Here is a 14,180-nt window from a genome sequence, read left to right as displayed (position 1 = left end):
TGATGGACGGCTTCTTGGAGAAGTGCTTGCCAAGAATGCTAGAGAGGGGGTTCGTACACACAACCACCTGGAGGTGCCTTCCTTCTGGCCTTGAGATGGAAGGAGAAGAGGTCCCTTTAAAACTGCTGCCCCACCGCTGATCTTTAAGTGCATCTCAAGAACGTGGCTGGTAGTATCGCTGTCCACATGGAAAGTAACAGGGATTCCTCTCTGGGTAACAGGGTTGGTTCTGGGCTGGGGAGAAAGCGGCAGGCAAGGTCCGTACAGGCAACCTCCACCATTCCTATTTTTCTTCTCCCTTTAAATTCAGTGCTTGTCCCAGGAAGGGAACCATTGTCTGCTGCCGACTTGAGCTCATCCTCTGCCAGCCACCATCCTTTCTCTTTTTCTCCTCTGACCCATCTCCACCTTTTCCACAGTGGGAAAACTTCCTTTGCAACTTAGACAGGCCACCAGGATGCAAACAATGCTCTCTTTTTGCCAGACCAACAACTGAATAAAACTACGACCGAAGCAAAAAAAAAAAGGGGGGGGGAGCTATGGAAAAGATGTTATTTTACTGTTAACAAAAGAAAACTGGAGGGCAGTCTATCCAATCAATCCATTTTCTGTTCTTGGCCACAAAACAAAGAAACATATATTTTGAACCATTTTTGTAAAACTGATTCTCTAATAATATCTCACTCAAGGAAGACCTACATTCAGGCTTCCAGGACGTCAGGATTCCCCTAACCAAACCAACCAAATGCCCCAAAAGGTAGAAAAATATTTGCTGGGTAGGGTTCTCTCTGGTAGCCAAAGCAGAAATGGCCACAGAGGATAGAAGCCAGTGGCTACAGGGGAAGGGTCACCCCTACAGCAGGCAGCCCAGCTGTCTCTCCAAAGACTCCAATTCCACCTAAGATAGCATCTGCGCGTGGGAGATCTTCTTCCATTTTCCCATGGAAAGACCATTTTTCCACCAGATCATCTTGATCTGTCTTCAGCCTAGCCTACCAACAAGCTGGCGCTGAGATGGCGGCTCCTTTGTGAGGACAAGTCCTCAGAAAATAGTAAGTGAGGTGTCTCAGAGCAGCGTGGATTAGCCCTAAGAGGATTTTGGTTTGACCTCCAAGGTGTTTTGATGTTCTGAAGCATCCAGGAACCCCTAAACAGATTAGTTGTGCTATAACTGTGAGTGTGGGTATATATATACCCCTGCTTTGACAGGCCATAGTGACGTTGACAGGCCATCATGGAGTCAATAACAACAGCAACACAACATACTGAATGTGGTACTTCTAATCATGGAGCAATATCCTTTTTAGCTTTCCGGAAGTCCCTCAAGACCTGGTTGTGTCATCAGGCCTGGGGACCCCAGGGAATTGGGGAAATATTGAGATGGTTCCAGTGTAATTAACACCTGCTTTTTGCCCAATATATATTTTTTATTTTTTTAGTTTTGCACCTTTTATCATTTTAAAGTTTTCAATAGTAATATTAATATTTGTTTGTATATATTGTTTTTAGCTTTGTTGTATTCCGCCCAGAGCCACTTGTCTATGAGATGGGCGGCCATAGAAATATGACAAAATAAGAAATAATAACAGTGATTGCGTTCACGCAACATATTTAACCAAATTAATCCATTTGATAGGCTCACCCAATACATTGAGCCATAAACTATCCACACAGGCTGAGTTTTCCCAACACACTAAATCACACACACACACCCCAAAAACTGCCCAAGGTTGTTTGCTGAATTACGTATTCAATTTATATGGCCGCCTACTTGACTTATAACTCAGGGTAGCAAACAGCAGGTAAAAAACAACAATAAAAGCATCAACAATAACTGAAAGATTAACCCTAACCAGAGTTCGCATGTATAAATACATCTATTAGGTCTTTCTTGATCTGATTAAAAATGTTGCATGAATCTACCCACTGTGGACCAGTCTTCCTGCAGAAGATATACCTACATGATCACTAAGAGCAGATACCTACTTGACAACAAATTAATAAAGATGATGGTGATGATGATGATGATGATGATGATGATGATGATGATGATGATGATGATGATGATCACGCACTTGGTGCCACACCAAAAGATCTGGAAAAGTATTTGAACGCAATAGGAATGTCTAAAATCTCAACTCATCAATCTCAAAACTTGCATTACTTGGAATAGTGTGTATATTACCACAGCATCTTTAGACATGGTAGGAGGAGGACTTTGATAGTCTATGGTGGCAAAAACAATAATAAATCAAGAGCTTCTGCCTTTTAATGAAATGTGTTAATCAGAAAAAGTGTTCCCAGACTCCTGATTTTTGGACAGTATCTTTAGCTGTCCTAGTTCTTGGGGAAGGATGTGAGAGTTAAAAGTACCAAACGGAGTCAGAACTATCTGGTAGACTCTGTGTATATAGCAACAACAACAATAATAATAACAATATCAACCACAGCAGCAATGATGACCATTGAACTCTCTTATTTCATAATTAATTAATTGATTTTATGATGATGATTAAAAAAATATAGTGGCTGCAGCTATGTGACTTCCCCTTTTGTGTGTATGTCAAAAGAGACAGGCACTGGTTGTGTGGTCATGGCCACCATCTTGATTTTTGATACATACACACACACATGCCCACAGACACCACGGTTGCAACCTTGCTGAAGCAGAAGGGAAGGCTAGATGAAGCCTTCATTGGAGCCAGTCGGGCTGGTTCGCTTTCACCATTTTGGGTTCTTTTTGCTGGTTTATTTTGTTCTGGCAGTTTTTCTGCAAGCCAAATGCGTCTCCCCATGCTTCTGCATCAGGAACACAGAGTGAAATGAGCTTCTTTGAACCACCCAATGTGGATTTTTTGGCATAGTTCAACATTAAAGAAATGGGATTGGCCCTTTGTTAGGCCAAGGACTAAGAATATTCTTCACATTACCCGTCTTATGCAGTTTGTTTGATATCCTACCTTTTCTCTTGGAGTTCACTATAGCTTACATAGGAACCCCTCTTTTTATTTTATCCCCACAACAACAAACCTGTTGGGTGGGTAGGGCTGAGACAGAGGCCCTGGCCCAATGGCCCCCAGTGAGCAGGCTGGTTGTCCACACAAACCTTTTCCCCAATTCCTAATAAAAAAAAAAATCATTCACACAAGGTTTGTTTGGCTTCCAAACAAGGCTCTTATTTATTATTATTAAACCAATTTATATAGCTGTAATTTTGCTGTATTCACAGAATTTTGCAGATCCTGACGTTGTTTGCTATTTGTTACATCCTGCGTTTTCCAACCATTTCCTTCAACATTTTATGGAGCACCAGACTGGTGCAGTGGTGAAGGGGTGGACTAGGGGCAGGGAGACCCCAGTTCTAGTCCCCCCTCAGCCACAGAAGCCCTCTGGGGACTTGGGGTCAGTCATTCTCCCCCAGGAAAACCTACCCTGTGGGGTTATTGTTGTTGCAGGAAAAAGTGGAAGGAGGAATGCTACATACACTCTCTTCAGCTTGTGAATGAACGGCAGTTTTTAAATCTAATAAACAAACAAACTTGGGAGTATCTGAGGCAGCTTATAACTCTAATATATAGCAAGCTTGGGGTATATGATCTCGGTGTGTTTTTCTGTGGGTTTTGATAGAACAAAGTAGTCATATATTGTATATACTCATAGATAAGCCAAGAATTTTAAGTGCCAAAATGCACCCAAAAATTGTGTTTGGCTTATCCGCGGGTGGGCTTATCCGCAAGTATATACAGTCATACTTTTTAAAGTACCCATATTTCCTGCATATACTCACAGATAAGCCCATCCATGGATAAGCAGGTCCTTGAATTTTTAACCAAAATACCATGAAAAATGTGGGTTGCCTTATCCGCGGGTGGTGTAATTTTCATGGTATTTCGATTAAAAATGTAAGGGTCTGCTTATCCATGGATGGGCTTATCTGTGATTATATACAGTAGGTGTGTTAAGCCTCTGATTTTTTTTTTTCATTTTGAAAAAAAGGCAAAGCCCCACAAATGAAGAAAAAGGGAACAAAAGCCATTCTCCCCCAGCTCTATCTACTTCACAAGGTTGTTATGGGGGAAAATTGAAGGATGTGGTGCCAATTCCACTCTCCTTTTCTCCTGCAGGAAAGGTGAGATAGAAATCAAATCAATAATACCAAATATCTGCTTGCTGTCTTCATCTGGAAGCACCCCTATGGAAGTTTGGGGATCAGAGAAGATCAGCTTTGCTGTCCAACTGTAGGGTGGGCAGGAAAGGCAGAAACTGGCAGACATGGAACTGTCATCCAGTCATGAAATGAAGTTGGTTCATACCACTTAATCTCAGGTAGCCGTTCTGTGGACTATTTGTAAAGGTCAGAACGCTTTGCAAATATCACTTTAGCAACCCTTGTATTGTTTTTGCCAGATTGGTGAAAGTGCATTCTCTCTATATTGCTTCCAGGTGGAAGACTAGGGTTTTAAGGTCACCTATTGACTGTACTGGTTTAATCGACTCACATTAAAGGTGCATTCACCTGAATAGGTTTGACCTTGAGTAGGTCTTTCGTTGCTTAGCTATGCAGATTCAACCTCTTGGGGTTTTATCTATGGTTCAACGTATTGTGCAGACCCAGAAAAGGGATTAAGTCATGGTGGGGAGGTGAGCTTTGAACACAAAACATCTCAGCAACTTCCTTTTAGTGGAGAAACCCGAATGTCTGCTTGGTGTTTCGGGTGGTAGAGAGATCCACCACTGGAAATGCTTTCTCTTCTGCCCTGCTAACTCCTTTCCCCTCATTGTCTTTTTAGGGATCTGCTCAGAATAGGGGTGATGTTAGCAGGACACCAGAAGAAGATCTTGAGCAGCATACAGGACATGAGGTTACAAATGAACCAGACTCTGCCAGTTCAGGTTTGACCATGGAGGACTCTGCATTTGGAACAGATCCCCCTCCCCTGAGGGTTATTTCCCTAGGATTCTAGTTTGCGGTGCTGCCCAGCTTCCAGAGTTTGGGGAAGGGGTTCCTCTCCATCCTCCCCCACCCTGTTATCTTGGCGTGGAGCTTCTCAGTTTGCCAACAGACCTGTGGTGGAATGGACTAGGATGACCCTAGCTAGATTAAAGACACTCCCAGGGAGTCAAGAGGGAATTGTGTCTTTTTGCTATCTTTTCCTTCCTCGATTTTGCTGTTGGTGCTTGAAGTGGTGCGCCAACAATGCGGCGTCTTCATATTGAAGACAAATTACCAGGGAAGGAGCCATCAACGGCCTCTCTGCACGTTGCCCCTTTTGTTCACGCAAACAGTCGTTCCCTAAATCCGCCTCCGACGGTGCCACGGATGACTTTCAGCTTCCGTGGGCTTTTCTGGCTCAGCACGCTCACGCAGCCTTCCTTGGCACCCCCAGCCGGAGACGAGGCCTTTTTCCTCCGTCTTGGCAAAGAGGAATCGTTGCCCCAAGCCAGTGAATGAAGGAGCCTCCAAGAGTCACACCACCCCAGGACCATGGAACTGGCTGGACGTTTCCGTCTCCACGGCCCGAGACAATCTTGCGCCGTCCGGTGCCGATGCAAGACGTATCTTCTGCGGGGAGTTAAGGACCAGCTGCTTCTTTGGCCCCAGCACACCGGAACCACGAAGCCGGTAGTGGCTTCAGGACAGGGCGTTGGGCGATCCTGCTCTGCCTCTTGCATCCACAGCCTTCCCGTTCCAGGGACCTGCCAGCACGAGTTTGCACAGAGATCTCACAGATGGACAGCCAGTTGAGGCAGCTTGCCGGCCCAGCGGGATTCAAAAGAGGAAAGGCTGAGCGGAGGAGTGGGAGCGGGGAGGGAAAATGCATCCCGTGCCTGCTCCCCATCTCATTTTTATGCAGGAAGGAGCAGGCTCTGTCAGCCGCACACCCATCTCCGTGGAGCGTTTTCTTGACACACGCTGTGATTGCTGCCAAAAAGACTGGAACACTTCCTTTTTTTTTTCTTCCTTTTTTTTTTTTTTGGTTCTCGGTTTTTGGTGGGGTTTTTTTGTTGTTGTTGTTGGTTTGTTTTTGCTTTTGCTTTCTTTCCAAAAGCCTCTGCAGGCCTGAGCCGTGGGGCAGGAGGCTCCCTTGTGAAGCTGGCAAGCTTGCATGTGTACGAGTGCGTATACTGGCCATCTGGACCGTGCAAGGCGGCAGAATAAAGGCAATAATAATTTTACTCAAGTTTCTTTGGATCATTCTCTTTCGCTCTTGTCTGCAATACGATGTCAAATTCTGGTCCTTTTGGGGGGGGGGCTTTGTACAGTGTCTTCCCCCCCCCCTTACCTTTCAAAACAGGAGAGTGTAATCTTTTCTTTCCATCTCCAGGTTATAAATAATGAGGCACCAGGAAGACATTTTACACATTCACTGTGTCTGTGTGTTTTAATCTTGCCTACTTGTTATCCATAGCCTTCAATTTGCTTCTAATTCCTCTATAGCAGTGTTTCTCAACCTTGGCAACTTTAAGATGTCTGGACTTTAACTCCCAGAATTCTCCAGCCAGCAAAGCTGGCTGGAGAATTCTGGGAGTTGAAGTCCAGACATCTTAAAGTTGCCAAGGTTGAGAAACACTGCTCTATAGCCTTGCCATGAGAGTGGTGTCCAGGGGTGTGCAAAAGGCTTAAACGTGGACCCTTTTGACTTAGAAACACTCAATTTCAAATCTAAGCTGCTTGTTTTGGAAGCAAGACAGCAGTTACTAGAGCAAAATGGGATGTTTTCAGGTCTGAGCGATTTGGATCTAGACGTTTTGCATACCCCTCGTGTGACTGATTTGAATGGATGGACGGGCTCATTTGCTCTGGATTACAACAAGCAAAATTAGAGGGAGGGAGTTGAGCTGGAGGACAGGAGAAATTGAAGCCAGAAGGTCTGATTTGTGATTCTTTTGACCCAAACTATGAAAGCATGAGATCACTTTGTTGGATCCCAGAATTGTTTTACACTCTTCTTTAGAGGGGCTCCATGTTGCTACCGATGTGATCGAGGTATGGAAAAGATGCCTCACAGGAGTTCAAGGTAGCTGGATTCTCTTCCACTTACACTCCCAGTTTGAGGAATTCATCCTACCCTCCCCCTTGGCGGTTTCTGCGTTCAGAAAAAGTAGAAATGATGGTAGGGATTCCTTTCGTGGATTTCCATGCATTCCAGGGGAAAAGAGTGGAGAAATGAGAAGTTCCTGCTGCCCTTCTTCCATTCTCTGTGCAGGTACAAGTGCCCTTTCCATTTCTCAGCCCCACTGACGGGGGAAGCCATTCCTTGAAGCTGGTCCATTCCATATTTGGAAAAAGAATAGCATGTTTAAGCACCTACACCACTCTTTCTGTGTTTTCTGGCTTGGGTATATCTGCTTTCTGCTACCAGAGCTTAATATGGAGGAAGGGCAGTGGGCTTAAGATGGAGGAAGGGCTGTTATCCATCATTGTGTGGCTCATCCATGTGATGCCCCACAGATGGCTTTTCTTCCTGGCAGAAAAGAGGCTTGCTTCATCTAACAAGAGGAGTTCCTCCACAGCTAGTTTGGGTGCATGATTTGCCAGAGTGATACAGGTAGTCCTTATTTAACGACCATTTGTTTAGTGACCATTCAAAGTTACAACGGTGTTGAACAAAGGGACTTACAACTGGTCCTCATAGTTACAACTGTCGCAGCACCCCCACAGTCTCATGATTGCGATCTGGGCACTTGCAACCAGCTCACATTTCTAACGGTTACAGCGTCCTGGGGTCACGCAATCGCCATTTGTGACCTTCCCAGCTGGCTTCCAGCAAGCAAAATCAATGGGGAACCACATGATTCGCTAATGATTGTGTTATTCACTTAACGGCTACAGTAATTCACTTAATGACTGCTGTAAAAAAGGTGGTAAAATCAGGCACAACTCGCTTAACAACTGCCCCACTTAACAAATATTCCAGTGCCTATGTGGTCATTTACAGGGCACTACCTGTAAATCAGACCAGGAATTTTTGTCCAGATGATGAAAGGAGTATCATGCCAAAACTCTTCCTAGTTCATACTCTGTATGACATACATATAAAAGGATGGGCTTCCATTGCAATGGTGCAATGATCTTTGGCGTTCTGCCCCTCCTTGCTCCATCTCCTTGGGCCATCTGCCTTAAAGATCTTGGCCATATTGTTCAGCCTGAGCAGCTCCTTTAACATTTAACCACCTGGAGAGGCCACCCTGAGAGAGATGGGCCAGTTTGATATGTCTGAGTTCATAGAAGAGCTCTTTAGTGTTGTTTTTCAGCAGGACAACAAGGAGTTAAACCTCTCAAATTAATTCTATAAAGAAATTTAATGGAAAATTGGCCAAGAATATAGATGGGTCAAATCTGTGCAAAAAAATTCTGCTTAAGAAATCTTTGCCATGTCCTCAACTGGTCCCATGAACTGTAGTTCAAAATTGCTGATGGTATCTTGAATTGTTGTATACTTTTCCAAAGATTCATTATCCCAACAAGCATTATTTGGAGGATCTTTTGACTTAAACTCTGATAGCTCTCTTTCAAGAAAGGGGAAAGAAGGAATCTATACTAAAAATCTAAGGAGGACCTCACAAAATCAACCTGGTGGACCAATGTCTGATCTGAGATACTTCCCTGTAGGTCAGAAACAGGACATGGAGAGAATATTGAAGTCTCCCCTCTTGTTTTCTCCAGCAACTGGAGTACAGGGTACGTTGCCTGATGCTGGAGGCAAAATCCAACTATTGGGATTAGTAACTACTGATAACCTAATCCTCCAGACGTTCATCTAATCTTCTTTTCAGGCTGCCCAGGTTGGCAGCCGTCAACACCCATATTTAACTAGGTAGCTGTGTGAAGAATTGCCTTTTTTCCATCTCGAATCTCTCGCTGTTCAACTTCATCTGTCTTCGGGGAACACTGTTCAGATATAACTTGAGTTCTTCCTGCTTCCACTACATAAAGCTGTTGTCGACAGTATATTATTTTTTCCATTGTGCTGTGGGTAGGGAATCCAGAGGCAAACATCCCGTTCTAATGCAAGAGAATCTACGAGCCACACACACACACACACACACACACACACACACCTCCAACTAGTCACTGTGAAGTCTCTGATAGACAACATGAAGCTGAGGCTTGGGCACTTTAATTGATTTGCACCAGAACTGCCCATCGAGGTCATGGAATGTTAAGGAGATGCTCATGGTAAGGAATCCGTTGTTATTTCCAAAAGGGGCAAATTCCCTTTCAGAGTTGGACAGGCTGCAGCTAAAATCGGAATACAGGAGTTGCAGAGTGCCGTTTCTCTGCTGATATTGACAAGCTGCCGAATCTGAAGTGATACTAGTGCAGAATGGTAGAAGGTCATTCGGGAGTGCCTAAAGATTCCTGGGTTGGGATAACAGTGTCCAGTTATTTGGAGAATGACTATCCAATGGCCATCTCTTAGTCATAAGCCTTCCTGCTATTCTACGAGCCATCGGGAAGACATCGCCCCTTCCCGTTTTCTGTTTAATCCCGTTTCTGCCATCCTGAGGACTGGAGACTCTATTGAAAATGAAAGCTTCGGTACATCAGCCCTCATGAATGCACATATTTGCAGACTTCAAAAACAAAAACACTCCAGCAGAGCTCATGTATGCTCTGTGTGGTATCCAGATGCAGCCCTGTTTTTAATTTTCCACTAATTACCCAATTAAGGCTGCTCATAATCTTGTCTCTTTGCTGGAGTCTGGAGGATTCCTTCCATCTCGAGTTTTCCAGGCCTCAACCAGCTTTGAAACATTATCTCCCCGTGTCCTGATTCCTTCACAACCTTCATTCCGGGCCCAGTCTGTCTGAGAAAGGCCAGTGCCTGGTCTTTGGGACTGGGATGTCCCTAGGGAGGGGACCGGAGAGGACTGGGGAACAGCTGGCTTCCTTGTCGCCAAGCCCAGGTAGAGATCTAGATGAGGGGAATCCTTTCCTTCCGATCAAGGACAAAATATGCCTTTGGGCTGCTGGTTACACATTCCTGCATCGCCTCCTGCATGGAGATAAATCCAAACCATTTCCGTGGGCTTGTTTGTTCTTGTTCTTCTCTTTCATAAGAAGGCCCTTGGAAACGGCTGCTCTTCCCAAACACATGTGGCCAGCGCATAAACATCTCTTCCGGCGCTAACCCTTCAGCTCCTCTTTGTCTTTGATCACAGGGTCCCCAAGTCTAGCTGCTTCCTTTGCCATAAGCCCAGTGATGGGGCTTACACAGGGTTGTAATGATGGAGTTGGAGGCTTGAGAAGCTCCCAGTGAGGAGCAATGCTGGTGACTTGGGTCTGGGAACTCAAGAGGCACGTCAGCCTGCAACAGCCAAGGCCATGCTGGCTGGGGAGTTATGGAAATTGACCCACTGGGAAGACCCTGGATTGTAGGTGGGTAGCCAAGCAAATTGGGCTTGCTAGATATACCCTTCCATCTGTCAAGGCCATCGTGTGGCCTGGCCCATCTAAGCAGTGTTGACTCAACTCCTTTACAAAGGTCAGGGAGAGGCCTAGCATGTGTAAGTCATGCTAAGTTTGGCCAGAGTTGACTTTGGATAGGCTTTAGCATGATGAACAAGTCTCCGTGTGTGGTTCCATGTCTTGCCTGAAGCAAGCAAAAGGGTGAACTCAAATGAGCAGCTTTAGCATGTTATAGGAGCTCATGTCTTGGTGTAGAATCCTATCTCTGTAGGTCAACATGGGTAGATGAGTTCCCAGAGACTGAGCACCCTGTTGGGACCCGCGTGTGCTGAGTTTGACACACATTGGGACATGAATGAAGAGGCTGTTTAGATATGGCCTTCCAGGAGGGTGCCATTGGATGGACCCATTTTGATCATTCAGACGCCGTCCAAGGCAGCGCAAAACACCAGTTCTGGAATGGAGCTGAAGAATGATCCTGTCCAGCCAAGCCCTTCCTCCTTTCTGAACTTAGATCTTTTCTATCTAATTTTGAAAAATGTAATTTCCTTTACAGAGCCTGAGTCTTAACATGGAAGCAAATTCTCCGTGGATAAACTACAAGCACCAGGAAAGATGCACCCCTCAAACTATCATGACCATTTCTGATCCTCTTCTTTCTCTTCATCTGCAGTGAACACATTTGTTTTCTTCCTTTAGAAAGGTCCTGTTGCTCCCTCGCTCACTCGCTTGTTGTCTTTCTTACACATATTTATTAGACACCTGTCACATCTTGCATTTAGGAGCTCAGGGTGATGTATGTAGCGCTACCTACTTTCCTGAACAACATTCCTATGAAGTAGGTTGGGCTGAGAGAGGGTCACTGGTCCAAAGTGGCCCAAGGGACTTCTATGGTGGAAAGGGGGTTGGAACCCAGGTCTCCTCACTCCTAGTCCAACATATTGGCACACACCAACAACTTTGCTGTAGGCCCTGTTCTGCCTGTATATCCGCATTAATACTTAGTTTGGGTGTGCTGAATTCAGCACTCGGCCAACCTCAGGGGAGCGCACGTGTGTGCGTGTGGAACGTTTCATTCCTAAAAATTAAGACTGGAGGTGTTGTGCTTACAAACGCCAGAACAATATCTGATTTTTAGCAGATCACGAAAGTTCACAGAATTTGAACCTTTCCCCCCAAAAGAGCCGGCAAGGTGCTGGGAAAGGCTGAAGCCTGCTCCGAAGTGATTTTCATGGTGCTATATTTTTTCTGAAGGCCTTGCGAGAGAAAGAGCGCATGAGTGTCTTCGTGAGGGAGGGCCAAGGATGCGATGCAGTTCCCAGATTGATATTGGAAAAACCAAACCGAACGAAACCACTGAAATTCCCCCGGGGCTGCGCCAAGAGAACGCAAAGATCATGAGCTGGCGTAAAAGAGGCTGGCTTCAGAGAAACTCCAAAACCTTGGCTTAGGTTTCGGTGAGCCAGGCTTTCACGGCCAGGACCCTTCTGGAAGGGCAAGGCTACAATCCCCATAACCTCCTGGGGGTTATGGGAGTTGGAGTCCAAACCCAGGGGCAGGCACCCGGGTTGGGGAAGGCTGCACAGGATTTGCGCCTGCCTCATGGTGCCCCTTGGGCTCGGCTGGAGGTTTGGAGCTTGGAGCGTGCAGAATAACTCGGTTCCTCTCTTTAAAGGGAGACCCCTTTGGCGTCGTTCCCCTTTACGCTTGGCTCGCCATAGGCGCTCCTTCCTCTGCCCCATCCCCAAGCCCTCTAATTCTCCTTCCTAAACAGGCGGGCTGCCTCTGCGCTTCCGTCGTCCGTTGATCTCTCCTCTTTCATCTCTCAGCCGCCCCCCCCCCTCGTTTCGGGGTCTTCCCCGAGATTCAGCTGCTCCCAGTCTTGGCAAGGGGGCCAACAGGAGCTTCTCCGGCTGCTTTCTGATCCCAACGGGTTCCTGCCACAGCCCCCTTCCTTTCGTGGGGCATCAAAGGCTTTGAGCTGCCTGGGGCTTTCCAAAACGCAAACTTGGCCATGTTTGGAAGAAAGAGGAGGAAAGCGAGCAAGCCATGGCGTTGCGCTCCTCCAACGGCGAAGTGCATCGCAGAGGAGGGGGGAAACGTTCTGCAAATAGCAGAGAGCAATGCCAAAGTCACACGAGGGCCTTTGCTTTCTGCTAAAAGGTGCAAATGTGCAGTGGAGGGCTGCAGGATGACTTAAATTAGCAACTTGTTTTCGGAATGACTCACAACCCCGTAACCTCAGCCTTGTATAATAGTAAGAGTTTTCCTTTTTTCTGTCCTCCGGTTTTCCCCAAAGTCAAACCCCAATCACTCTCAGCATTCGGTATAATTACTGAGCCACACATGGCCACCATCTGTTTGGGGTTTTATTGTACTGTAGCACCGAAGTGTGTGCCCTCTTGACAACTGATCTGCTACTGGATTATTCTTCTCGTCTTTCCCCTTCAGCTTCCGAGCCTCTGCTGGAGATCCTTCACCGGGTATTCAAGCAGCACCCAGACTTAATGCAGGTGGTAGTGTCGCTACACCCAGGGGGGCCCACAGGGTCAGAAAAGTCAAGATGGCGGCTGCAACAGTGCAGCCAAACTTTTAACCCTTGGCCATATCTGGCAGACAGCCCTCTCTGCACCCGTCGTACACGTTGCCCTTGGAAATGAAAACGGGGGACAGTCAGCGACCGATCCTGGCTTGTCTCCTGCTATCAGAATATTTTGCATGATGGAACCCGGATACAATTTTTGGCCCATTGCGTGGATTTCCTTGCGCCCCTTCCTTGTCCCAAAGGGGTTCTGATTGTTCCCAGATGCTCTTCTGTGATTGACTTGGCTGCGAGTGTGACCTCAAGAGCTGTGGACGCCATCGCAGCCTTGCACGCTTGCGTGGTCTGTGTCTGCAGGGAGTCTGTCTGGGTGTGCTTGTGTTAAAGAACAACAACAAAAGGAAAGGGACAGCACTTTTAAAGAAACATGTTTTCAGTTAAAGTATTTTGGAAATTTATGGAGCTCTGGAGCATGTGTGGGTTTAATGAAGGTGGTGGGGGGAAGAGAAGCATGAATAGCAGAAATGTGAGCGGTAGTTGAATCCCTTTGGGCCTTCATTGTATCTGTGCCTCATCAAACTGTCTGGTCATCTGGCCTTAAGCCAATATTTTTCAAACTTGGCAGCTTTAAGATGTGTGGACTTCAACTCCCAGAATTCCCCAGCTGGCTGGGGAATTCTGGGAGTTGAAGTCCACACATCTTAAAGCTGCCAAGTTTGAAAAACACTCCTCTAAGCCATCTCGACTATTGATCCTTCAAATTCATATAGCATAACGATTTGCCTTGGGACACCAACGATTTTTACACAATGCCAGTCAACTGCAAGTGCAAGAGAGTGAAAGATGGTTTGGCAAAGAGGGGTCCCTGTGTGCTCTTTTTGGACTGATTGATTGTCGGGGTGCCTGCCGAGTGTAGTACAAAACAACAACAACAACAACGGAAAAACACAAGACAGTAGCCACAATAGTGCTATCAAACTCCACCTGTTTTTTTATGAGCATCTTCGATTACACCATCACAATCACCATCCTTGACTTTTTTGACCATGTTCTGTGGACACCCTTGTTGGGAAGAAAGCAGATGTGGCAGGGGGTGGGCTACAGTCAGCTGCTGTCAGTATCATGGGGGCAAGAGAGATCTGAGTGAACATTAGCATACTTGGACCCACAGGGTCCCCCCAAGTATTTGTCTGGCAAGCAGACCAGCTCTCCTGCCATTAATAA

The 14,180-nt window shown here is 46.1% G+C and overlaps 1 protein-coding gene across 1 annotated transcript in view; it reads left to right on the top strand.

Annotated features, from left to right (window-relative positions):
- EPHB3 (EPH receptor B3) overlaps positions 1-6,226 on the top strand; it is a 97,843-nt gene extending 91,617 nt beyond the window's left edge. The window contains exon 16 of the mRNA XM_007426865.4: positions 4,791-6,226. Coding sequence (XP_007426927.3) covers positions 4,791-4,899 — 109 coding nt within the window. The 3' untranslated portion in view covers positions 4,900-6,226. The remainder of the gene's footprint in view (positions 1-4,790) is intronic.
- Positions 6,227-14,180: the final 7,954 nt, after the last annotated feature.

This window comes from Python bivittatus, unplaced genomic scaffold (genome assembly GCF_059951505.1).
Source record: "Python bivittatus isolate LINGU-HERP-01145 unplaced genomic scaffold, Pbiv_v1 ctg000980_np1212, whole genome shotgun sequence".
In the NCBI taxonomy this organism is placed as follows: Eukaryota; Metazoa; Chordata; class Lepidosauria; order Squamata; family Pythonidae; genus Python; species Python bivittatus.
Note: the sequence above shows the minus strand (reverse complement) of the source record. Positions and strands in the feature narration are given on the sequence as shown.